Consider the following 23220-nt stretch of genomic DNA (forward strand, 5'->3'; position numbering starts at 1 on the left):
CGAGTAGTTTTTCTTCCAGAAAAATTATCGTAGATCTTAACGTGATACATATTTCGAAAAAACCATTCTTCTAGTAATAAATCTGAGAATTTCATTAATCTCGGCACATCTGTTCGGTCTTTAGGAAGTTTCAACTGAGCCCATCTTTTTGGGAATTTTTCGAGGGTCAAAGTTCGAGTAGTTTTTCTTCCAGAAAAATTATCGTAGATCGTAACGTGATACATATTTCGAAAAAACCATTCTTCTAGTAATAAATCTGAGAATTTCATTAATCTCGGCACATCTGTTCGGTCTTTAGGAAGTTTCAACTGAGCCCATCTTTTTGGAAATTTTTGAAGGTCAACGTTCGAGTAGTTTTTCCTCCAGGAAAATTATCGTAGATCTAAATCTGATACATATTATGAAAGGGCAATTCTTCTAGTAATAAATCTGAGAATTTCGTTCATATCGGCACATCTGTTCGGTCTTGAGGAAGTTTCAACTGAGCCCATCTTTTTGGGAATTTTCCGAGGGTCAAAGTTCGAGTAGTTTTTCTTCCAGAAAATTTATCGTAGATCGTAACGTGATACATATTTCGAAAAAAACATTCTTCTAGTAATAAATCTGAGAATTTCATTAATCTCGGCACATCTGTTCGGTCTTTAGGAAGTTTCAACTGAGCCCATCTTTTTGGAAATTTTCGAACGTCAACGTTCGAGTAGTTTTTCCTCCAGGAAAATTATCGTAAATCTAAATGTGATACATATTATGAAAGGGCAACTCTTCTTATAATGAATCTGAGAATTTCATCCATCTCGGCACAACCGTTCGGTCTTGAGGAAGTTTCAACTGAGCCCATCTTTTTGGAAATTTTTGAACGTCAACGTTCGAGTAGTTTTTCTTCCAGAAAAATTGTCGTAGATCTAAATGTGACACATATTATGAAAGGGCAATTCTTCTAGTAATAAATCTGAGAATTTCGTTCATATCGGCACATCTGTTCGGTCTTGAGGAAGTTTCAACTGAGTCCATCTTTTTGGAAATTTTCGAAGGTCAACGTTCGAGTAGTTTTTCTTCTAGAAAAATTGTCGTACATCCAAATATGATACATATCATGAAAGGGCAACTCTTTTACTAATAAATCTGAGAATTTCATCCATCTCGGCACAACCGTTCGGTCTTGAGGAAGTTTCAACTGGGCCCATCTTTTTGGAAATTTTCGAAGGTCAACGTTCGAGTAGTTTTTCCTCCAGGAAAATTGTCGTAGATCTAAATGTGATACATATTATGAAAGGGCAACTCTTCTACTAACAAGTCTGAGAATTTCATCCAACTTGGCACAACCGTTCGGTCTTGAGGAAGTTTCAACTGAGCCCATCTTTTTGGAAATTTTTGAACGTCAACGTTCGAGTAGTTTTTCCTCCAGGAAAATTATCGTAGATCTAAATGTGATACATATTATGAAAGGGCAACTCTTCTAGTAATAAATCTGAGAATTTCATCCATCTCGGCACAACCGTTCGGTCTTGAGGAAGTTTCAACTGAGCCCATCTTTTTGGAAATTTTTGAACGTCAACGTTCGAGTAGTTTTTCTTCCAGAAAAATTGTCGTAGATCTAAATGTGACACATATTATGAAAGGGCAATTCTTCTAGTAATAAATCTGAGAATTTCGTTCATATCGGCACATCTGTTCGGTCTTGAGGAAGTTTCAACTGAGTCCATCTTTTTGGAAATTTTCGAAGGTCAACGTTCGAGTAGTTTTTCTTCTAGAAAAATTGTCGTACATCCAAATATGATACATATCATGAAAGGGCAACTCTTTTACTAATAAATCTGAGAATTTCATCCATCTCGGCACAACCGTTCGGTCTTGAGGAAGTTTCAACTGGGCCCATCTTTTTGGAAATTTTCGAAGGTCAACGTTCGAGTAGTTTTTCCTCCAGGAAAATTGTCGTAGATCTAAATGTGATACATATTATGAAAGGGCAACTCTTCTACTAACAAGTCTGAGAATTTCATCCAACTTGGCACAACCGTTCGGTCTTGAGGAAGTTTCAACTGAGCCCATCTTTTTGGAAATTTTTGAACGTCAACGTTCGAGTAGTTTTTCCTCCAGGAAAATTATCGTAGATCTAAATGTGATACATATTATGAAAGGGCAACTCTTCTAGTAATAAATCTGAGAATTTCATCCATCTCGGCACAACCGTTCGGTCTTGAGGAAGTTTCAACTGAGCCCATCTTTTTGGAAATTTTCGAAAGTCAAAGTTCGAGTAGTTTTTCTTCCAGAAAAATTATCGTAGATCGTAGATCTAAATGTGATACATATTATGGAAGGGCAACTCTTCTACTAACAAGTCTTAGAATTTCATCCAACTTGGCACAACCGTTCGGTCGTAAGGAAGTTTCAACTGAGCCCATCTTTTTGGAAATTTTGGAAGGTCAACGTTCGAGTAGTTTTTCTTCTAGAAGAATTGTCGAAGATCTAAATGTGACACATATTTTGAAAGACCCTTTTTTTCAGTAATAAATCTCGGAATTTCATCCACCTCCTTCACCTATAGGCAAAAAGACACCATTTTGATTTGAGTTTCCATAATGAGCTATGCCACCCCTGGAAAACCTTAAAAATTTTGTGACAAAATTGTCATCCAGTGAAATAGGGAATATTATTTATCCTTCACCGTTCATATGAAAGTGCGATGTGATAGAAAAGTGACTATTATAGACCATACTGAGAGGTCCAATTTAAAGTTTTATGATCATAAATACCATAGATGTTTTGTTTGTCCCTCAATCCGAATTGCCTGTGACAGTGGACATCTGTTCATCATTCAAACAGAGTTGGATTCAGCCAATTTTTCGAATTTCCTAAAGACTAATAATATTTTTTTATAATGTCTTCATCTCACAATTTCATCTTTATCAAGCCTAGAAATACTTATCTATATATAAATACGTAGTTGGAGAAAATCAAGCATAATAAAAACATGGCGTATACCTTCATAACCTTTGGATTCGCCCTGTATTCACAAGCGAAAGCAACAAAGCTGGGATTTGCCGAGTATTATTATACGTGTCAGGAATAAAATAAAAATCAGGGGTACAAATTAGGCCTAAGCGTCCCTGTCATAGGTTCACCGGACCGTGTTTGGGTCTTTGTCGTAATTTAAATGGGGTCTTCTATAATTCATTCTTTTCTCAGATGTTGATCCTCTACATTTTATTGGACGTTGAATCGGTACAGGGTGAATACGTACGTGGATTTAGCGTATGTATTAAGAGATATTGGGGATGAAGGACAGACATGTTTGGGGGGGACGTATATATAGTGGAAATAAATGCCTATGCCGATGGTGTTCGCATAATGCCTCTAGGTACCCACGAGGAACACCTTCCCTTATAATAGAATCATCCGCAAGTCTTTGTAGGTAAATTAATATTTTTTAACAATTTTCGCATTGATCAGTGATTAATTAGGTTGATGCTGAGGTTATAAACTACGTATTTACGTTCTTCATCAATTAGGTACGAAAATATCAATATTTGTATGCATGTCATTGACATACACATTTATACCTATAATATCGGGTGTCCCAAGGTGAGTGGCCTGTGGCATGTACTGTGTGGTACATTTTTAAAATAATTTCACATTTCCAATGTTGCCAGATGTACGACAATTTGGCAACAACTTTGATATTTTAAATGGGACATGCCGTATTTTTATTTTTTTTATGATACTCCATAAAATATTAAATCTATTCACTCTTACTTTTTCATACCTATCTTTAACGGTTTTTAATTTAAGTTATTAATTATTTTTCGAAATTTTAGATCAAATTGGCGTGTTATACGAAAATGACACTAGTTCGCTCAATATTCGAGATATAAGTCAGAAATTTAGCAAGTCATTAGATATTGATCTGATCTATGTCACTGCTTTTGAATTATAGTTGTCAGTTATACAGGATGGACCAAAATAAATCATCATTTCCAAGTTACCAAATCGTAAAAAAGTCTGTTTTTTTCAAATTAAACACCTAATATATTTTTCAGTAGAGTGTTTTGTACTCATTCCAAAAATTGAAAAATATACCTACTTGGTGTCTAATTTAGAATAACAGCCTTTTTTACGATTTTGTAACTTGGCAAATCATATTTTTTTTTTGGTCCATCCTGTATAACTGACAACTATAATTCGAAAGCAGTGACATAGATCAGATCAATATTTAATGACTTGCCAAATTTCTGACTTAAATCTCAAATATTGAGCGAACTAGAGTCATTTTCGTAACACGTCAATTTGATCTAAAATTTCGAAAAATAATTAATAACTCAAAAACCGTTAAAGATAGGTATGAAAAAGTAAGAGTGAATAGATTTGATATTTTATGGATTATCATAAAAAAAAGAAATCCCGCATGTCCCATTTAAAATAACAAAGTTGTTGCCAAATTGTCGTACATCCGGCAACACTGGATATGCGAAATTATTTTAAAAATGTACCTTTTATGGCCAAATATCGATCCACAAAATTTGAAATCTTTACCATCAATAGTTTCCATATTAATCTAATAGGCCACTAACTTGGGACCCCCGATATACAAACTCCCCAATTATAGGTAGATTATATACGTAATTTAAAATTACGCTTTCAAGCTGACGTATTCAAAATGATGAATTACTTAAACCACATTCTCTTTTCAAAAATTGAAGGGATGGCTTTAAATCCGTTGCAGTTGGGACACCCCTTATTATAGGCCATATTACAAAATTTTCTCGATGTATTGAACAGATGTCCAAATAAATAAACTAACGACCCCTATCATCTATGCGTCTGAAAATGTCGATTAAAGGTCACCGTCTCGTCCACAAATTCATAACGGGTCTGCGTGCTCTAAAATGTAGTGGATCATCTGACTTCCTGACAAACCAGCTCATCTGACTTATCACTTTCCCATCACCTAGGTAATCTGCCCCACTTCCTCTATTTTAGGGGCGTGGCCGGACCCCACTCCTGTTTCATTGGCATCAAGGCGGAGTAATCGTATCATGATATCTTGGATTGTTTAAGCCTGTAATCCCTACCAGTCCAGTTGTTGGCCTATTGGACAGGAAAATGAACGGAGAAGTTCCCAATCAGGAGAGGAACCGAGTGAAGCTATGTGGGCTACAGGCTATAGGCTGTAGCCTATATTTAGCTCGCCTGTTTCGAACTGAACAGAATCTAAAGAGCGGCAAATGCAAGTGGGGGAATGTTATGACCTCTGGAATCCGTATAATGAATTAATTTAAGTACGTAATAAATGAGGCAATTGGACGTTTTCCAAACCATGAAACATAGTTGGTTCTACTAGGAGGGGGGAAGGGAGATTTAATTGGTTAATTATCATTCCAGATCACCATTCCCATCTTTCATATTTGAAAAAGAACTAAAATAATAACAGAAGAATATATAATGATGAAATTGTTGTAAGCACAATCGTGTTGTTTGTTGTTCATTCAATTATTATCCACCCCTCAGAAATTCAGCGTTTATTACCCCCCTACTAATTCAGCCTTCATTGCCCCTTCCAGAAATTCAGCTTTTAATACCCCCCCTCCCAAGAAGTTTCAGCTTTTATTACCCCCCACTAATTCGACCTTCATTGCCCCTTCCAGAAATTGAGTCTTTATTACCCCCCCTCCCCAGAAAGTCAGCCTATATTACCCCACTCCAGAAATTCAGCACTGCGCTTGGCATGAAAAGTTGAAAAGTGTCAATTATACACTTTGTAGCTTTTAAGTTACAGTTAAGAAATGAACTGAATTACACAATCACAAAACATGTTTTATCACACATTTGGGGTAATTGCTGCATTTAATTCTTTTTATTATTTCTATTTTGTTCGATCCGAATAGAATTAATGGGCGTTTCCACCGTTTCAGTGAACAATGATTCAAATTCCCGTTTATTTCATAGAAATTCAATACGACTAAATGCAACATGCTCACGGAAACAATGAACCAAAGAAACGGTTAGAAAAGGTGAATAAATAATAAATTTCTTCACTACTGGAAGGTATATTAGTTAATTCATTAATTGGATTTATCATATTTGTAGTATTTCATGATTTTCATGCAGAATGAAATCCTTGAAATCTCCAAATAATGAATTGGATTAGTCTGCAATTATAATGGTGGATGCACCATCAGTTCTCTCTATATCCCTTAGATGCCGACACTTGTCTCTCAGAAACCTCAGAAAAAGGGACGATGTGGCAACATCGAGGAAGTTTCCATTTTCTGCGCCTACCGTACAATAAGCCTACTTTCTGCGAGAAAGTTGACTTATTCTGTCAGAAAGTTGGCAGCATTTTTCGTAGCGCCCTCGTAGCCAAAGTTGTGCATCTTTAAAATGACGTAACCTAAGAAACATTTAAATCCTTTTTTCACGTGAGGAACAATTTTTCCACAAGTTTAGGTTTAATAAATTCATATTTTTAAGATGACATGAATATTCTCACACATAATTAGAATTTATGCAACTAGCTTTATCGACTGTTTATGTACCTACTTAGATTACAATGTCCAAACTATTATTAAGTCGCTTCAATTCCTCTCATTTAAGACAAACTGTCTTCAATTCCATACATAAGGTAAGTTATTTGCACTTCATTAATGCTAGTTTTACGAAAATAACACATTTAATTTTCAGAAATATGACAAAGTTCGAATTCAAAAACCATATTTAGTAGACAACAGTAAGCAAAAATCTGCTGTTGCAGCAGTAGATGTACCAGTTGATTGTGATGATGGACTTTCCAAAAAATATTCTAAGCAATTATGGAAACCCACACCATCAACCGAAGAAACAAGCTTGTTTCAACAGTACCTGAAATTATCCAAAATAAAACTCACAAGTAAGAAGATGAATTACATCCATAACATCAATGTTTTTCAGTATGATATTATTTTCTTCAGCTCTGGTAGTAGTTACCTCAATGGCAGGATATGCAGTTGCCCCTGCTCCTTTCGACTGGAGTACTTTTGGATTATGTATAGCAGGAACAGGGCTATTGTCATCTGCTGCGAATGCAGTTAATCAATTTCATGAAACTCCTTTTGATGCACAAATGTCCAGAACTAAAAATAGGGTTATAGTTTCTGGAAAAATAACGTAATTATAAAAAATAAACATCTTTATTGGAAAATGGTTGTCAAAAAAATTAATAAAGTGATTTTTAAGGCCCTTGCATGCAATGGGATTTGCCACCGTTGCAAGTATAGGTGGAATCAGTATTCTATATTTCGGCGTGAATGGTCTAACTGCTGCTTTAGGATTTTCTAATTTACTTTTATACACTGCCGTTTATACTCCCATGAAGAGAATTAGTATTGTGAACACATGGGTAGGGTCTGTTGGTGAGTGAAATAATGAAAAGATTAGTTTGAAGATAATGTTTATTTTGTGTTTTTTTTAGTTGGGTCTATACCCCCACTAATGGGCTGGGCTGCCTGTGCTGGGACTCTGGGTCCAGGGGCTTGGCTAATGGCAGCATTGCTTTATTCTTGGCAATTTCCTCACTTCAATGCTCTTTCTTGGAATCTTAGACCAGATTATTCTAGAGCTGGCTACAGAATGATGGCTGTTACAGATCCAGGTCTATGTAAAAGAGTTACTTTGAGGCATACATTAGCAATTCAAGGATTGTGTGTCCTTGCTCCAATACTAGACACAACAAATTGGTGGTTCCTTCTAGAATCAACACCACTTAATGCCTATTTTATTTATTTAGGTGAGTTTTGTTGATATTATTGAGTTATTCAAATTTTTCAAAAAAAAATTTATGAGCACTCTATAGTTCGTAATTTTTTTGAGATTTTTTAAAGTGTATGGTAATGGGTGGAAGCCAGTGTATTGAATCTTCTGTAGGTAGGTTGAATTATTGCCTGTTATATAATTCTGTTATATTATTTCAGCATATAAATTCTACAAGGATTCTTCAAGTTCTACTTCAAGGAATTTGTTCAAGTACTCTCTTCTACATCTACCGCTCGTTATGTTTCTATTCTTAATAAACAAAAAAAAGTGGTTTGTTTTCGAGGACACTGAAACTGAAGAAATAACAGGTAATTCAACTGAAAAATAGATGATCCTATTTAATTTTATCCAATGTCACTTTGGAGAAGATTCAAGAATTGGGATGGTTTTCAATCAAATTTTGTTGTCATCATTTATTTTTAATTTCAAATTGATTCTTATACACTCTAAATACAGATAAAAACATTGTGAAATTTGAATATAACTTGAAATGTGATACCTCTTACTTCAAACAAGGTTTAGTTTTTTTTTGCTCATATTGTAATATTAAGATAATTCTTTATTTATATAATAATATTTATTGAAATGTGTATTCACATTTGAAGTTATTTTGAATAAAATTTAATTCTGCATAAATAAGAGACTACTTTGTTGCAAAAAAATTTGATTTTTGTGATGAGTGTCATGTAATGAATAAAGACTGCTGGAAAAAATAAAAGAAATATCAAGTATTAATTCAATGTTTTGTATAGATACTCAAAATCAAGCGTTTTGAGTTGACTTTATTTGAGTAAGAAACGGTATACCAATAATTGGAATGATTAGGGTTTCAACTATGTATGTGATGTAAACATTGATCACACAAGGGTGATATAATATAAAGGCTAATCTACTTATAAACATTATCATAAACAAATATATCATTCAACATTAACTTTATGAAAAGGAAAATTTCAAAGACGCTAGTTTGCCGCCTTCATAGAATCATAGATCCTATTTATTTCTATGATACACCTGACAGCTGAAGTTAGTTGCGAAGAAAGAAGAAGAAAGTTTATTCAATTCGAGAAAAAGAACGGAGGAGTTCGACTGCTAGCCATCTGTCATCTGTCGAAGAGCTACTTTGATTCTGTGTTTTCGTAATAGTTTTAACCTATTTTGTTGTTCACTTTTCAAAGTCGTGCAATCAGTAAAAATTTCTAAGAAAGTTGTGCTTTAGATAAAATATTTTGAGTTCCTTGTTGCAAATGTGAGATAAGTTAACTTGTGCACCATGGTATCGTATTTCGAATTTAACGATGGAGCTATGGTTCCACTAGAGGACGATGAAGAGATTCACGAGGAGTCTTCTGAAGAAGACTATGTTATTGATGAGGTAAGTAGTTAATGTTTATCTATATCATTTTTTGCAAGATATGCACTGATTAGAATGCCATGAATTGAAGTCAAGGTACTATATCAATGTCATGACAGTGATTTCTACCTTATGGCAACCACTTAATAATTGCTCATTGTTTTAATTAAGTGACAATATGCCAGAATATCTCCGAAATTTCACTTTCTTCGACCGTGATTCGCTTCATTGCACTCACAGATGTTTGGATGCATTTTTTGTTCTGAATGAGTTATTTCTCATCTCATAATTTTTCAGAATTGCTAATGTTTTTTTCATTGTTATTATTACTGAGTAATGCTGATTCAAACTTTCATTTTCGATTATTCACGCGAAGGTCGTAGTTTACTAATTAACAACATATTAATTTCGAATTTCAGTTTTGGAAAAATTCTGCTTCAAAAATGGATTAAAACGATATAAGTGAGATAAAACTGATTAGTTCGAATTTAATCTGTTTAAAAACTATATTTTTGAGATTCTGTATGCGATAACAATGAACTGTTGTGAGATATATATGCATAATTTAGGTATCTGCGAAAGTTCAGCGAATTAATCAATGAATAATTTATGATTCATGATAGTAATGATTATTGAAATAATTATGTAACGACGAAATTTTCAATATTACCTACCTGTGGGTTATTTTCACTCAATAGTTATGTATCAACTACTAGTTATATTTCGCTTTTACAATAGCACCTACCCGAAGATGCTATTTCATTGTGGTACTTTGGTACCTAGGGATAATCAGGATAATATAATGATTGTAATATGTATTTACTTTCCAAAAAAACAACCCTGTTTTCACAATAATTATGTCCATCTCGAATTTTAACCAGAATGAATTCTTCAATAATTGTTAATTCTCCTATTTTCCCATAAATAAAAACGAATTCGCTTTTAATGACATTGCCGTTTCAGTACACCTAATTAATCATATTGATTGTGATAATTTTATTATGATGCCTAATTATTTTTCAGTAACCTATATATCTAAGGTTTTATATTTTTTGTTAGGTAATCTACTGCTTTTCCAACATCTATTGTGTGTTTTCTTTTCTAGTTTAAGAAATTTATTATTGTATAAAAGGGAATTAACCAATTTTTTCTCATAATGAATAAAATGAATTTCTATCTTTTAGGAAGATTTAGCAGTTGGTTTGCATTTTCTGATCTTCCACGTGACTAATAGGATATCTAGAACACTAGATAACTGAACACCTTATTTTCACAGATTTTTGCATCATATATTTTCTTCTTTGATGATTATGGGACTCAATAAGTATTTAAATATAATTAATTATTTAATTTATATTTCAACTGGACACTATGTATCCAAGGATTAACAAAATCATATATAAATAATTATGTTATTATATTTTTCAGCCATCACCATATGGGAACGCTATATTCGATTTGGAAATGGATATGTTAAGAGTACTGTATTAATTTTTTTTTACGTAGCTTAGTTAATAACAGTCATCAATTCAAAGAGGAAGAACTGAGCGAATCTTCCAAACTTCACAATTGGTGAAACAGATCTCTGCATCATATTCTTTCTTCTCTGAATGTTATGGGACTCAAGTATTCAAAAATAATTAATTATTTTTCACTAATTTATGTTACCATTATAACAGGGCACTATGTACCCAAGGGTTAACAAAAGAATATATAAATAATTATATTTTTCAGCCTGCAACACATGAGAATGCTTTATTCGATTTGAAAGTGTTAAGAGTGAATACAAAATTTTTTTTTTCACTGTTGCTTAGTTATTAATTCAAAGAGTGACTCCACATTTGGTGAAACAGATTTTTGCATAATATTTTTTCTTCACTCATGATAAGGGGACTCGATAAGTATTTAAAAATAATTAATTATTTTTCATTAGTTTATTTGACCATTTTAACTGGGCACTATGTACCCAAGGTTTAACAAAATCATATATATAATCAATTATATTTTTCAGGTTTCAACACGTGATAATGACGAGAACGAATTGGAAGAGGATATGTTAACAGTACTGTATTCAAAATTTTATTTTATTTTTTCACTGTAGCTTAGTTATTTTTCCTTTTCTGATTATTGTGGGACCCGATAAGTATTTAAAAATAATTAATTATTTTCAACTAATTTATGTAACCATTATTACTGGGCACTATGTACCCAAGGTTCAACAGAATTATATATAATCAATTATATTTTTCAGGTTTCATCACCTGAGAATGACGACAACGAATTGGAAGTGGATATGAGTGTACTGTATTAAAAATTTTATTTTATTTTTTCACTGTAGCTTAGTTATTATCAGTTATCAATTCAAAGAGGAAAAACTGAGTGAATCTTCCAGACTTCACAGTTGTGGAACAGATTTTTGCATCATATTTTTTCTTCTCTGATGATAATGTATTTAAGAATAATTAATTTATTTCATTAATTTATGTAGCTATTATAACTGGGCACTTTGTACCGAAGGGTTAACAAAATAATAATTATTATTATATTTTTCAGACTGTACCAGATGACATCGATATATTGAATTTGGAAGTGGACATGTTAAGAGTACTGTATCCAAACTTTTATTTTTTTTCACTGTAGATTAGTTATTAATGGTTATCAGTTCAAAGAGGAAGAACAGAGTGAATCTTCCAGACATCACAATTGGTGAAACTTCTTCGATTTAATCCGAATATTGTTACTATAAGGATTGTTTTCATATTACCATTGTATGCTGTAGGAAAATTGATCACATAGTTCGTAAAGAGGATTTGTTCAATTTAATATTGCTGTAATTTAGAGATTATATAGAGCGTTGAAGAATGAAACAAAAATGGTCCTTGACTGCACGAAAAAAGAACATTATGGAACATGGAGTCAGCTCAAGCTGAGCTGTATACTAAAACTAAGAATAAAGCTTCTCTCCTTCTTTCAGTGCTCGATATAATAACTCTTATCTGTTTATAGATGTATTTGTATTGAAACCAAAAAAATTATTATTCATAGAAGTAGGGTAGATTTCTGATTGAATTGAAAAATTTGATCTGAACTAACTAACATCATTTGAAAGTACTCCTATTTTTCTAACAGGTAATTTTTGTAATATAGAGGGATAATTGATAGAACCACTGTATTTGTTGTCAAATGGAGATGAAATTGTATTTTTCCTTTCCAGTTTAGCGTATAAATGTCTAGAATTTTGGCAACTGATGAAATGCACTTTCGTAATGAGCCTAATTATAATTTTCTTTTCAGAATGCCGAAATAAACGAATATCCTGATTTGGAGCAAGTTGACAATCGTTATCCGTAAGTGATTTATGATGATTTATTACAATATTTGCTATATCTATTTATGACTAGGTAAACTTGAGAAGATATTACAATCAGTTTAATGCGTTTACCCAATATCTTTCATTTTGAGAGTGAGATTATATCGAATTACATTCTGTTTTCTTTTCTGAATTGAATTGGATGGTTATCACCATGTATTATAATCATACTCGAACTGTATGCCATTCGAATGAGAATGATATTGATATGTAGTTTTTTCATTTATGATATATTTTGAACTACTTATCAATACACAAAATTAGAAAATTTTGTGCCTTACAAAAACTTATAATTGAAATGTTCAAATGAATTAAATTGTCAATTTCAAAAGATGAAATACATGGTGTTAACAAATTGAACAAATTAAAGATGAAGTACCAATAAAAGATTCAGCTAATAAGCTTAGGTATTATGGGCTAAAAACACATAACCTGGCCTTTAGTCCAACTTATTTTAACAGACAGACACAAATAAATCAAAGCGATATCAGATATTGGGAAAAAAAATTGAAAAATTAAAAAGATTCCTCACCTACTGAACAAACGAAAGTATTTGTCACCTTCATTTAACAAAATATAAATATATTTGGTGATTTTGTATACTATTTCATTCCTTCTATCGTTGCAGGGGAGAAAACGTTGAATCATGCCTCATAAACGACAGGTTGGTGGAAGAATCAGGCATGAAGAAGGCTGGACCTCAAGATTTCCAAATCTTGAAGATGCTTGGTAAGGGAGGCTACGGTAAAGTGTTCCTGGTGAAAAAACTGAATGGTCACGATGCGGGAAGTATAATGGGCATGAAGGTGCTTCGCAAGGCAGCCATCTTCCGTAATCGCAAAGATGCTATTCATACAAGGGCCGAAAGAAATATTTTGGTGGAGATCAAGGTAAGGGTTAGGTTTATTTTGTGTCTGAAGCAGAAAATTTGATTTTTACATGTATTTCAGCATCCGTTCATAGTTGACCTCAAGTACGCTTTTCAAACAAACGGCAAACTATACCTGCTTCTGGAATATTTACCTGGCGGTGAATTATTCACTCAGCTGGAAACTGAAGGCTTAATAATCGAAGATCAGGCAGTGTAAGTTCATCTAAGAGTTGACATGTTTCATCCATTAATGATAAACATTTCAGGTTCTATTTGTCGGAAATTATTCTGGCCATCCAGCATTTACATAGTAAGGGAATAATATACAGAGATTTAAAACCCGAGAATGTCATGTTAGACAGTCAAGGGCACGTTAAGTTGACTGATTTCGGCCTCTGCAAGGAGCATGTCGAACCCACTGATGTCACCCACACATTCTGTGGTACCATTGAATACATGTAAGTTTTGAAGGAACCTCAGAGCTACAGAAGTAGAGCAGTATTCTTGGATTATATTAGATTTATGTCTCATTCTCTTTTGTATATTTTAGGGCCCCTGAAGTATTATTGAGAAGCGGCCATGGAAAAGCAGTGGACTGGTGGTCTCTGGGAGCCCTGATGTACGATATGCTGACAGGATCGGTTTGTACCTTTGTTTAACAATCTTATAAAAATTACTTTTTGGTAGAAGTTATTATCGATACAAATGTGCTCATTTACATTGCTAGGAGGCTTTCATATATGGGTCTGCTTCAATGAAGTATAATGGTATCATATTTCTGATTATTGTAGTCGTTAAGATATAATAGGTAAAGGAGGAAAGGCCCATTGAAAGCCATATTTAAAGGGAAATAAAAAACGATTTTGTAGATATATTAAGTTATCCATCAAAGCATTGCTGAGGTGTTGAAATGTCTGTGATGGGTCAGGTAAGCTATGACATTGCAGACCAAACATGTACAGCAATACTGAAAATTTGATTAAAGTGCAAATAGTATGTTTTCTCTCATATATCCACTTCAATTTTTGGGCAGTGTAGTTGTCCCACGCTTTTCAGATTTTTAGAAAAATCTGAAAAATAGTGGAAATCCAAAAAAAAAAAACAGTCATTCGTCTCCTACACCTATAATATCTTATTTTAGTGCATGAAGTAATTATTCGCAATAAACTGTGAACAAATTTGAGACTGCTAGTTTATCAAGTGTGCCGAAAAAAATCAGAGGTGCTCGATAAAATGAATTTTTGCCTGGCCTAGAATTCATCTTATCCAATTTTCACAGCAGTTTATCATCAGCTTTAATCTTTGCAATTTTCGTTTAATCGCTTTTTTTGCTTCACTCGTAACTATTTGAATGTGTTAGAAGCTTCAACTTCATTGTTAGTTGGTGGTTTGAAAATCGATCTGTACATTCTCCCTGGACTATCGATCTATGCTCAAAACGAATGATTTAAATCTCCTATTTTTAACAGTAAACGTTATTTGCGATCACAGGAACGCCGGATGAGAGTAAGGTAAAACGAATGAGGAAATTGCTCCGGAGTTATGGGATCTGGAGAGCAGACGTTGAATAAATCCCTGAACGAGGGTCGACAGGATTGTTTTTCCTATTAGGAAAGATTTTCAATAACTAGCAGTAGTATTTGTCATAGTATTGTGAGATGTAGATCGAGTTGAGTTATTGATGAAGTGACGTTTTGCCCTCCTAATTTATTTTATTTTAATTTTTTAGACTCCTTTCTCCGACACCGATAAAGAAAAGGTAAAAAAGAAAAAAAAAAAGAAGAAGGTAAGGTGACTACGCGTCGACTGCGATACTTTTATATCGAAATCCTATAAAATCCTACTGTAACTTAAAGTAGTTTCTGCATCGAGTGAAATCTTACTTCGACAAGTTTGATTTTGTGAACCTCAAGCACATTGAAACATAACCTTCTAAATTCTATAACCTATTTGACGTCCAATGTGTTTGTCACTTGAGGTCGGATTCAAGTTGATCCTAGATTAACCGGTCAGAATTGAATGAAAATGTCAAAATTAATCTATATCCACTTTAATCACGAACTGAGCAACTGGACTTAACACTTGAACAAATTCAATCTGAAATAACCATTATAGTTTTTCTTTAACCCCCCTAGCTCTTTTCTCTCGGAAGTTACAGTATTAAAGGGTTGGTGGAATTGATTTTGACAAATTTAATGAGTCGAACCTAATTAATTATTAAAGCCTCAAAATTTGTAAATTATTCGAGAAAACGTTAATGCTTTAGTTCCGAGGGACAAGCGCTCAAAAATTATCATTTGAGATTGAATGATCAGTAAGATGCTTCACCGTTTTTAATTTTTTTTTTTTAGAAGGCTAAAAAGCAGCAGGAAGAAGAAGGGGGGGTAAGTCAACTTTCAATTTTTTTTAGTCTTGTTAACCCGGGAAAGAGAAGGTAAGAGAGTTTTTACAAGATGGTCCAATGGCACCTGGATCTACAAAAAACATAACTTCTCCAAGGAAAGAGTTTCAACATACGCTCTTCAGTTTGAATTTCCTCCAACTTCTTGTGATCTCACACTGTGTGTCTTTTTATTTCTTTCTTTTTTCTTCATAATGTGAAATTTCAATCAACAAAAAGTCAAAAAATGGGATAAAGGAAATTCAACTCATTAATATGGCATAAAATTTGCATGTTCATTTGCTACGACTATGTGAAACGCACAATGCTATTGATGAAAGTATGCTGCTCCACAAAAGTGGATGTTCAGAAATTTTGTGACCATTCCAAAAGTTTACGATTCTTGTCCACCAAATGTTCATTTGTGAGAAATCAAATGTTTATCTGGATATATACTTCATGTATATAACTGTTTAATCCATGTACATAATAAAATAAGGGTTGATGGTACAAACCCCACCAATGACCGAATCATCTTCAAAAGCTAGGTCTATCCATTTCTGGAATAAAAAGTGAGCATGAAAAACTCCTCAGTTATAAATGAAAAGTTGCGTGATTTGAAATAAGCCTTTGTCCAAGCATTTTTCTACAAAATAATGAATACCGAAGATGTGACTTTCCCCTTGGCGTGTGTAAATGAGTACACTTGGCTTTGTAGCATCATCGTAATCGTAAGGTGGGGCCAGGACTTAATCCTACTTTCAACCTTTCAGCCCCCTTTTACCTCAAACAACCGTAAGCATACCATCGAAAAAATTTTGAGGAACAAAATCGTCATTCCCCACTTCTTGACGCCCAACGCTAGGGATTTGGTAAGGAGGTTGTTGAAACGTCAAGTGAGCGCTCGATTGGGCTCCGGTCCAGACGGGGCTGAAGCCATCAAGAGACACCCCTACTTCGCTGGAATAAATTGGGACGACGTGTACAACAAGAAATATAAAGCACCATTCGTACCGTCTCTTGTAAGTTGAACTCGATCAAAAATGAATTTTTTTTAACGGGCTATTTTAAACGTTTACAGCAAGGACCGACTGATGTTTCGATGTTCGACAGAAGATTCACGAGCGTTACACCCGTGGACTCCCCCGTTGATCCTGTCCACGGTTCAGAAAGCTTCAGGAACATTTTCCAAGTGAGTTGCGACATAATTAACGTTGATAGGTCTCATATCAAAGCTCTTGTCAGTAGGTTCAAAAAATACCCATGAGTTTTCTGCGTATTTCCATGTTTTTGATGTTGAGCATTTGAATTTCACCAATTTGGAATTCATACCTCGGTTTATGTTTCATATAGATGGTTGAGGAAAAACTACACTGCTCAAAATTTGATGCAGTCACCTAGCAAAATTTAAACGAGATCTATTATTCATGTTGATGAGTTACAAGGCAGAAGAACTTCATTAACTTGACTGTAGAAGATTTCTTTGCTGGGCTTTGCATATGAAAGCACTTTAATGCCTTCCTCCTTGAATAACGATAATTCATTTCTGTCATATGGAAAAAAATACCAAATAATAATTGTACGATTTGCCTTCGCAGGGATTTTCCTACGTAGAACCAACCATATTTCCTAGGCAAGTCGAGGATCCCTATGATCATAGGGACAACCGGAGGAACAACCGTAGATTGAACGATTTGTACGATTTGGATCAGTTCGGATCGCCAAATGCGAGTAGCAGGAGCGTCCTGATCCAAAGACCGGCACGTTTCGGGTTGCGTCAAAATCAGCCTGGTCCTTCTCATATGCAAATGGTACCCGATGAGGAGTTGATGGATTATGCCGGTGCTCCGCCACCGAGGAGGAGTTTTCGATAAACATTTTGGATTAACACCTGTCGAGAGATTGTAGAACCGCTGAAGGGGTTATTTGTTGTTCAGCCAAGAAAAGGTATATGCCAATAAAAAAAAATTGATATTAAATTCGTCAGAAGTGTAGTTTCTCAACCGAAAATCCCTATTAAATGCCAAATTACCGAATTTAAATCTGATCAATCTGTCGAATTTTAAATATATTTTCTGGTTTTCGTGTAAAACCAAGAGCTTCCACTGATGTTTTGTCATTTTTTATCATTCATTAATAACTTGGCTCAGAAGAATCTTTAATCCCAAAAACGGTTTTGATTGACGCTCTTAGGTAGGTTTAGTACAATTTTATTTTCATTTTTTATTTGCTATGTTACCACTCGAGTAAAGTTGATAAAACATCAATGTTTCGTTACATCAGGTTCAAATTGCTGGTTTTTATACCTCTTGAAATATTATTCCTTCTAAAATTAATTTCTTTATCGATGTTCGAAAAGATTCATATTTTATCAATTTTTCAGTGATGTCATTTCATTGTAGTCAGGGTTTCAGTATAGGATAATAAAAATTTTTCAGAATACAAAACAAGCCTTGATAAAACCTAAGGTTTTCCCTTCGTTTTAGGAAAATCTTTTTTGTGATTTGGTTGAAATCTTTTAAAACCCTTCCCTTTCAATTCGGGTAATTCTAGTGTGAATCTGTTAGTTTCAACGCCTGTTTTGTAGTCTTTGCATTTGAACTGATTTATTTTTTTTCTGATAATAATACTCAGCTTTGATTATTGATATTTTCGAGTTGTAAGTTTGAGTTGGCGTCATGTAAAATCACAAGTTTCATCCTAAACTTTCTCATTTTGCCAATAAGTTGTCGTCAATCTTTGACTATTTTGCGTGGATGTAAGAGTTTGAAAATTGATGCCACTCAAGCGTTGATAATTCACCTAACTCGCCTTGCACTCTATATTATGATCAATTTTGTATTTTTATCTATAATATTTTTTCATTTAAAACCATCTTGGGTCAAGGTAAAACTTATTAGTTGTGAATGATATTCTTATGAACTATTAAACTAAAACTCTTTGTTTGAGGTTCTAATTATGGAACACTTCAGCACATCCATCATTTGACCTACGTTTGTATTTTTTTTTCAAATTAATTTTTACTCAAGCTGAATGAATAGGTGCAGTTTTTATCTAGTGATTGTATTAATTTTTCCATTAATTGAAATGCTAACAATCTGAAGTGTTGCAAATGCAGACCCATATGTTTTTTATTGAATTTTGTGTATCCTTAGTTAAAAAGTGTTGTTTGCAAAATTTTCTCTCTGCTACATCTGAACTGAAATCCTATTAATTATGCCTTTGTGGAAATGTTGAGTAAAGCGTCTCAATATCAATGCTTCAATATCTCATAGGTACTTAAAATATCAATTATACTCAAAAAAGTTAGAAATATTGAGTGAAAATATTCAAATCAAGCATGTGGGGTTGTTTTAAGGCTGCTTTGACATAACCCCAATTTTTTACCATGTGCAAAAATGTGTTCATTACTAATAGTTATATTTTTAAGATAAGATGTAAACTTTTATATAGGGAAATGTAATTTGCATCAAGATTGTGCTCTACGCACTAAACATTTCCAGAGTTGGAACACTACCAAACATGTCTGATTTTTTCAAATTCCGGTTTATTTTTTTTGATATTTTCTTTTCAGGAATCTTACTCTGAGGCCGTTAGGCAATCTGAAGGTATTTTATTTCACCTTGGACGATGGTAACTATCAGCATTGTTTTAATATACCGATCCAACTCTAGAAGTTACTCAGTATCATTGTTGGGGTACTATAAACATCGTTTATATCATTATTTCCTAATCTTTTCTGTATTTATCCTACCTCAATGATATTGTATTATCAACGGAAATTCCAACAAGAGATGCAAGGTTGGGTACAATCCATTTAAAGTTTTGATGTGTCTTTAGGTAATAATATGAAAATTTAGATTATAATAATTTATTTTTCATTTTACTCTATATGTTGAACGAAATGTTAGTTCATTAGAGATTGTAGTGGAGTTAGTTGGATTTTTTTTTCAATGGCTAATGTAATTGATATCAAGTTCTATTTTCTCTTTGGAATAATTTGGAAATGTCTTTTTTTTGATTTTGACTAAGCAGTATGCTGAATTGTTATAATATAATCTTCATGAAGAGAATGAAGATACCATTGATAATTTTGCATATACATATTTTTAAAATTATATTTAATAAAATTGTAATAAAACTTGAAAAAATAATTTTCTTGTATCATTAGGGAACTCTTCCCTTTCCCTAGTTTTTCACTTCAGCCAAAATAATTTTAAACAGCAAACGCCCCTTTTCTGAAAGAGCGGATCTCATCTCAAACTTTGCAGCAGAGATTAGAAATGACCGAAAATTCGGAGTTGACCTTGAAAAGGTCAAACGGAAAAACACGGGATGACCTTGAAAAGTAGGTCAAGGCCAACTTCGAATTTTGCCGTTTTCAACTGATTTTAGCGTTTGACCTTGACCTACTTTTCTATCTCACTCTAGTTTTTCGTTTAGCCTTGAAAAGTAGGTCAAGGTCAATCGGAAAGAGTCGAGTATGGCCTTGAAAATTAGGTCAAGGTCAACTTCGAATTTTGCCGTTTTCAACTGATTTTAGCGTTTGACCTATTTTTCTATCTCGCTCTAAGTTTTTCGTTTAGCCTTGAAAAGTAGGTCAAGGTCAATCGTAAAGAGTAGAGTATGGCCTTGAAAATTAGGTCAAGGTCAATTTTTCGGTTTCAGCTCCAAATTTTGTTTTGACCTTGAATTACTTTTCGAATTTCCTAGTTCGACCTTGGCCAAACGGTTGACCTTGACCTACTTTTCGGTCAACTTGGAATTGTCTGTTTAACCTCGAAAAGTAGGTCAGGGCAGAGGCGTTTATAGTGATGAAGAAAAAAATAAAGGTTATTTTCAAAATTTTTATTGCAGAAATAATATATACAATTGATATTTCAGGTGAACTACATCAAATAATCAAATCAATTCAAAAACAATGTAAGAACTGCATCATGTTCGTCAAATGTGAAATGAATGTAGGAAAAAATAAGCTATTATAACAAAATCTCCATTACTTCCTCTGAAATAAAACTTTGTGAATCGTAGAGATGTCTGGGATCAATTTTTCTGGCATAGTTCTTGGAATTTCAGTATACCTGCGGAAAAAAGGGTATTAATATGCATATCATTACGTTTTGGTATAAAACAGAATAATAACCAGAAATCAAATAAAAACAAAAACCCTTCACTTGAGAAGAAAGCAGATTACAGAAATTGGGCCCAACTTTTTCTTTCAAACATAATAAAGCAAAAAAACTGGATGATGATGCATATTTTAATAAAGAAATAAAAATGTTTTGATACCGAAAAAAAAAAAGAAATCATACGATTTGGACAAAGGAGGCTATTCTTTGCCCTGAAAATCGTGCATAAGAAGAAGGACCAAAACCTACATGTCTCCTTTAGGAAGAGCAGGCGCAGTGGGATTGTTTAATGGTCGTTTATTTACCAGCAAACATTTCATGGGTTGTCCATCTAACTGCCTATTGTGGTACGTATCCACAGCTTTTTGGGCATCTTTAAGATTTTTGTAAATCACCTCTGCAACACCAGGCCTGACTAATCTAGCAGCCAACAAGTCTCCAACATCTTCAAACAATTCCTTTAAAAAAAGAAGTTGTTCAGTGTGGAAACTGATGACATATTTGAGTTAAAATTATACTACCTAATATAGGTAAATACTAATGCTGGCAAAATTAAGACATCAGTAAACATTTTGTTATTTGTAGATAAACCTGTTAGGTAGAAGCAAATGCAACTCATCAAATTGGAAAAACATATAAATTTAGTATTTGTACCAGCAAAAATTTCTTACAATAAGAAGAAACTTTTCCGGATTTTAGGCTACATCTGATACCAATTGCATATCAAGAAGTGATAATGAAAATATTCTGCTACCGATAATAACAACAATACACGTTGATTGTATCAGAATTTATACCTTTCTGACAAATATTTTGACAGCCTCTGTTGGTTTCATCACATTACCCGTTTTGTAAATTAGTATTGGGGATTACATCTAATATTCTACTTTTTGCTGATTATTTACCTTAATATCCTCTTGTGAAACTGTGTTTTGCAAGTTGGAAACAACAATTCTGTGTCCTGCTGGTACAACAACTTTAGTTTTTGTCGCAGAAAATATTCCATGTGATTCTGGTTGTGGTATATTTGCATCCAGCCTAGAGTGAATATTTGAGGTTCTACTTGTACCATGTAGATGAATCGAAGGCCTCACTGGTGGTGCTTCTAATGGCATTTCCTCATCTTCCACTGCGTCCAAATCAATATATGCTCTTGTACGTAATGGCCTGATGAAACACAACACTCGTTAAATTTTATAACGAAAAAGTATTATCATAGCTTCAAATTAACAATGGTTGAATTTCTTGAAGTTTCATGATAGAATTGGAACAAGAATAATCAAGCAAAATACTTACCGACTGATGGAAAAATTTTCAAAATTTCTATTCATATTATTCCTTCTTATTGGTCTCTCAACGTCACTTATCAATTGAGATGCTGCTGGATTGGTCCATTTATACAAAGAACGTACTGGTATATCTTCATAAACAGCTTCATACTGATATGGAGCAATTAATTGTTTTCTAGGAATAGGAGTTACCTGTGGAACACTAGGTACCACCCTTTTAGCAGGTTGTGGTATACTTCTTTGTAAACCCAACCTTGCAGGAGATACCAAACCTAATTCTCTCTGAATTGCCAACTTTATATTACTTGTAGTATTAGGTTTATTGGTAGATAAAGAAATTTTTCCATTTCTATCAGTTTTCCTCAGAATATTACTTCCTATAACTTTTACATTAGTATTTCTGCTCAGACCACCATTTCTATTTTCTCTAATTTTATCCAGTTTGTTTCGAGCATCCTGGGTCTTTGCCATTTTAGCTAAAATATCTCTTGCATCCTTTACACCTTGCCTTTTTTTTGAGATTATTTTTTGTCTAGCATCTTGCATTTTACCATTTGAGAACTTCGATTTCTTCACTAATTTGTTCTTCTTCGTAGCTTTAAAGTTACCTTTATTTTTTTTGATAGTATTCCTGTAAAAAGAAATTATTATTATTAGGTACGTTTGACAAACTTCTAGATTTCGACTTACTTCAATACTTTGTTAGCCATCTCGACGGAGCAAAAGGTTTCAATGAAAGAGAGTTATACAAATTATTCCGGATAGAATTTGTTGCACTAAAATCGACGTAAATTAGATATGAACAACCAGGTCATCAAGCTTCACTCACTGCTACAAATATTTCACCATTTCTGGCATTTCTCCTGATCTGTCAACTGTCAAATAAAATCATAGAACCTCTTCAATTTATTCTTTTTCTTCGAGAATTCTTCTTCTTTTTTGAGCATTGAATTATTCTTCTTTATTATGTCAGGCGAATTATTCTCGAAGCACAAAATTTTTAATTTTTTCGATCAAAAATAGTTCACTTCACATAATATTC

The 23220-nt window shown here is 33.5% G+C and overlaps 3 protein-coding genes and 1 long non-coding RNA gene across 5 annotated transcripts in view; 3 read left to right on the forward strand and 1 right to left on the reverse strand.

Moving 5' to 3' along the window:
• Positions 1 to 5616, forward strand: part of LOC123314536 — a 65360-nt gene extending 59744 nt beyond the window's left edge. The window contains exon 4 of the long non-coding RNA XR_006537831.1: positions 4978 to 5616. This is a non-coding gene — a long non-coding RNA (uncharacterized LOC123314536). The remainder of the gene's footprint in view (positions 1 to 4977) is intronic.
• Positions 5617 to 6341: 725 nt separating this feature from the next.
• On the forward strand, positions 6342 to 8520 carry LOC123313088 (protoheme IX farnesyltransferase, mitochondrial). The gene is made up of 6 exons (XM_044897792.1): positions 6342 to 6619; positions 6679 to 6883; positions 6945 to 7140; positions 7210 to 7385; positions 7445 to 7759; positions 7944 to 8520. The coding sequence occupies exons 1-6, from the start codon at positions 6548 to 6550 to the stop codon at positions 8111 to 8113; spliced, it is 1134 nt and encodes a 377-aa protein (XP_044753727.1). The 5' UTR covers positions 6342 to 6547; the 3' UTR covers positions 8114 to 8520.
• Positions 8521 to 8903: 383 nt separating this feature from the next.
• Positions 8904 to 19914, forward strand: LOC123312924 (ribosomal protein S6 kinase beta-2). Its single transcript, XM_044897514.1, has 9 exons — positions 8904 to 9160; positions 12434 to 12486; positions 13138 to 13399; positions 13460 to 13593; positions 13647 to 13838; positions 13931 to 14021; positions 16534 to 16782; positions 16842 to 16952; positions 17359 to 19914. The coding sequence occupies exons 1-9, from the start codon at positions 9059 to 9061 to the stop codon at positions 17632 to 17634; spliced, it is 1470 nt and encodes a 489-aa protein (XP_044753449.1). The 5' UTR covers positions 8904 to 9058; the 3' UTR covers positions 17635 to 19914.
• Positions 19915 to 20593: 679 nt separating this feature from the next.
• On the reverse strand, positions 20594 to 23055 carry LOC123314193 (polymerase delta-interacting protein 3-like). Of its 2 annotated transcripts, none has more exons than XM_044899321.1 (5): positions 22869 to 23055; positions 22186 to 22809; positions 21795 to 22056; positions 21195 to 21347; positions 20594 to 20841 (listed from the first exon to the last, which is right to left on the reverse strand). In XM_044899321.1, the coding sequence occupies exons 1-5, from the start codon at positions 22886 to 22888 to the stop codon at positions 20833 to 20835; spliced, it is 1068 nt and encodes a 355-aa protein (XP_044755256.1). In that variant the 5' UTR covers positions 22889 to 23055; the 3' UTR covers positions 20594 to 20832. The 2 variants fall into 2 exon arrangements, with proteins under 2 accessions (XP_044755256.1, XP_044755255.1); XM_044899320.1 differs by having other exon boundaries at positions 21139 to 21347.
• Positions 23056 to 23220: the final 165 nt, after the last annotated feature.

The sequence above is a fragment of the Coccinella septempunctata genome, chromosome 5, assembly GCF_907165205.1.
Source record: "Coccinella septempunctata chromosome 5, icCocSept1.1, whole genome shotgun sequence".
NCBI classification, from domain to species: Eukaryota; Metazoa; Arthropoda; class Insecta; order Coleoptera; family Coccinellidae; genus Coccinella; species Coccinella septempunctata.

Bases quoted from the DNA above. Each gene is read 5' to 3' on its own strand.
- LOC123313088 (XM_044897792.1), top strand. From the start codon at position 6,548: ATGTCCAAACTATTATTAAGTCGCTTCAATTCCTCTCATTTAAGACAA. The intron at 7,141-7,209 runs GTAATTATAAAA...GTGATTTTTAAG, and splicing joins ATAGTTTCTGGAAAAATAAC to GCCCTTGCATGCAATGGGAT. The intron at 7,386-7,444 runs GTGAGTGAAATA...TGTTTTTTTTAG, and splicing joins CACATGGGTAGGGTCTGTTG to TTGGGTCTATACCCCCACTA.
- LOC123312924 (XM_044897514.1), top strand. From the start codon at position 9,059: ATGGTATCGTATTTCGAATTTAACGATGGAGCTATGGTTCCACTAGAG. The intron at 13,594-13,646 runs GTAAGTTCATCT...TAAACATTTCAG, and splicing joins ATAATCGAAGATCAGGCAGT to GTTCTATTTGTCGGAAATTA. The intron at 16,783-16,841 runs GTAAGTTGAACT...AAACGTTTACAG, and splicing joins CACCATTCGTACCGTCTCTT to CAAGGACCGACTGATGTTTC.
- LOC123314193 (XM_044899320.1), bottom strand. From the start codon at position 22,888: ATGGCTAACAAAGTATTGAA. The intron at 22,057-22,185 runs GTAAGTATTTTG...GTGTTTCATCAG, and splicing joins GAAAATTTTTCCATCAGTCG to GCCATTACGTACAAGAGCAT. The intron at 21,348-21,794 runs GTAAATAATCAG...CTTTTTTTAAAG, and splicing joins TTTCACAAGAGGATATTAAG to GAATTGTTTGAAGATGTTGG.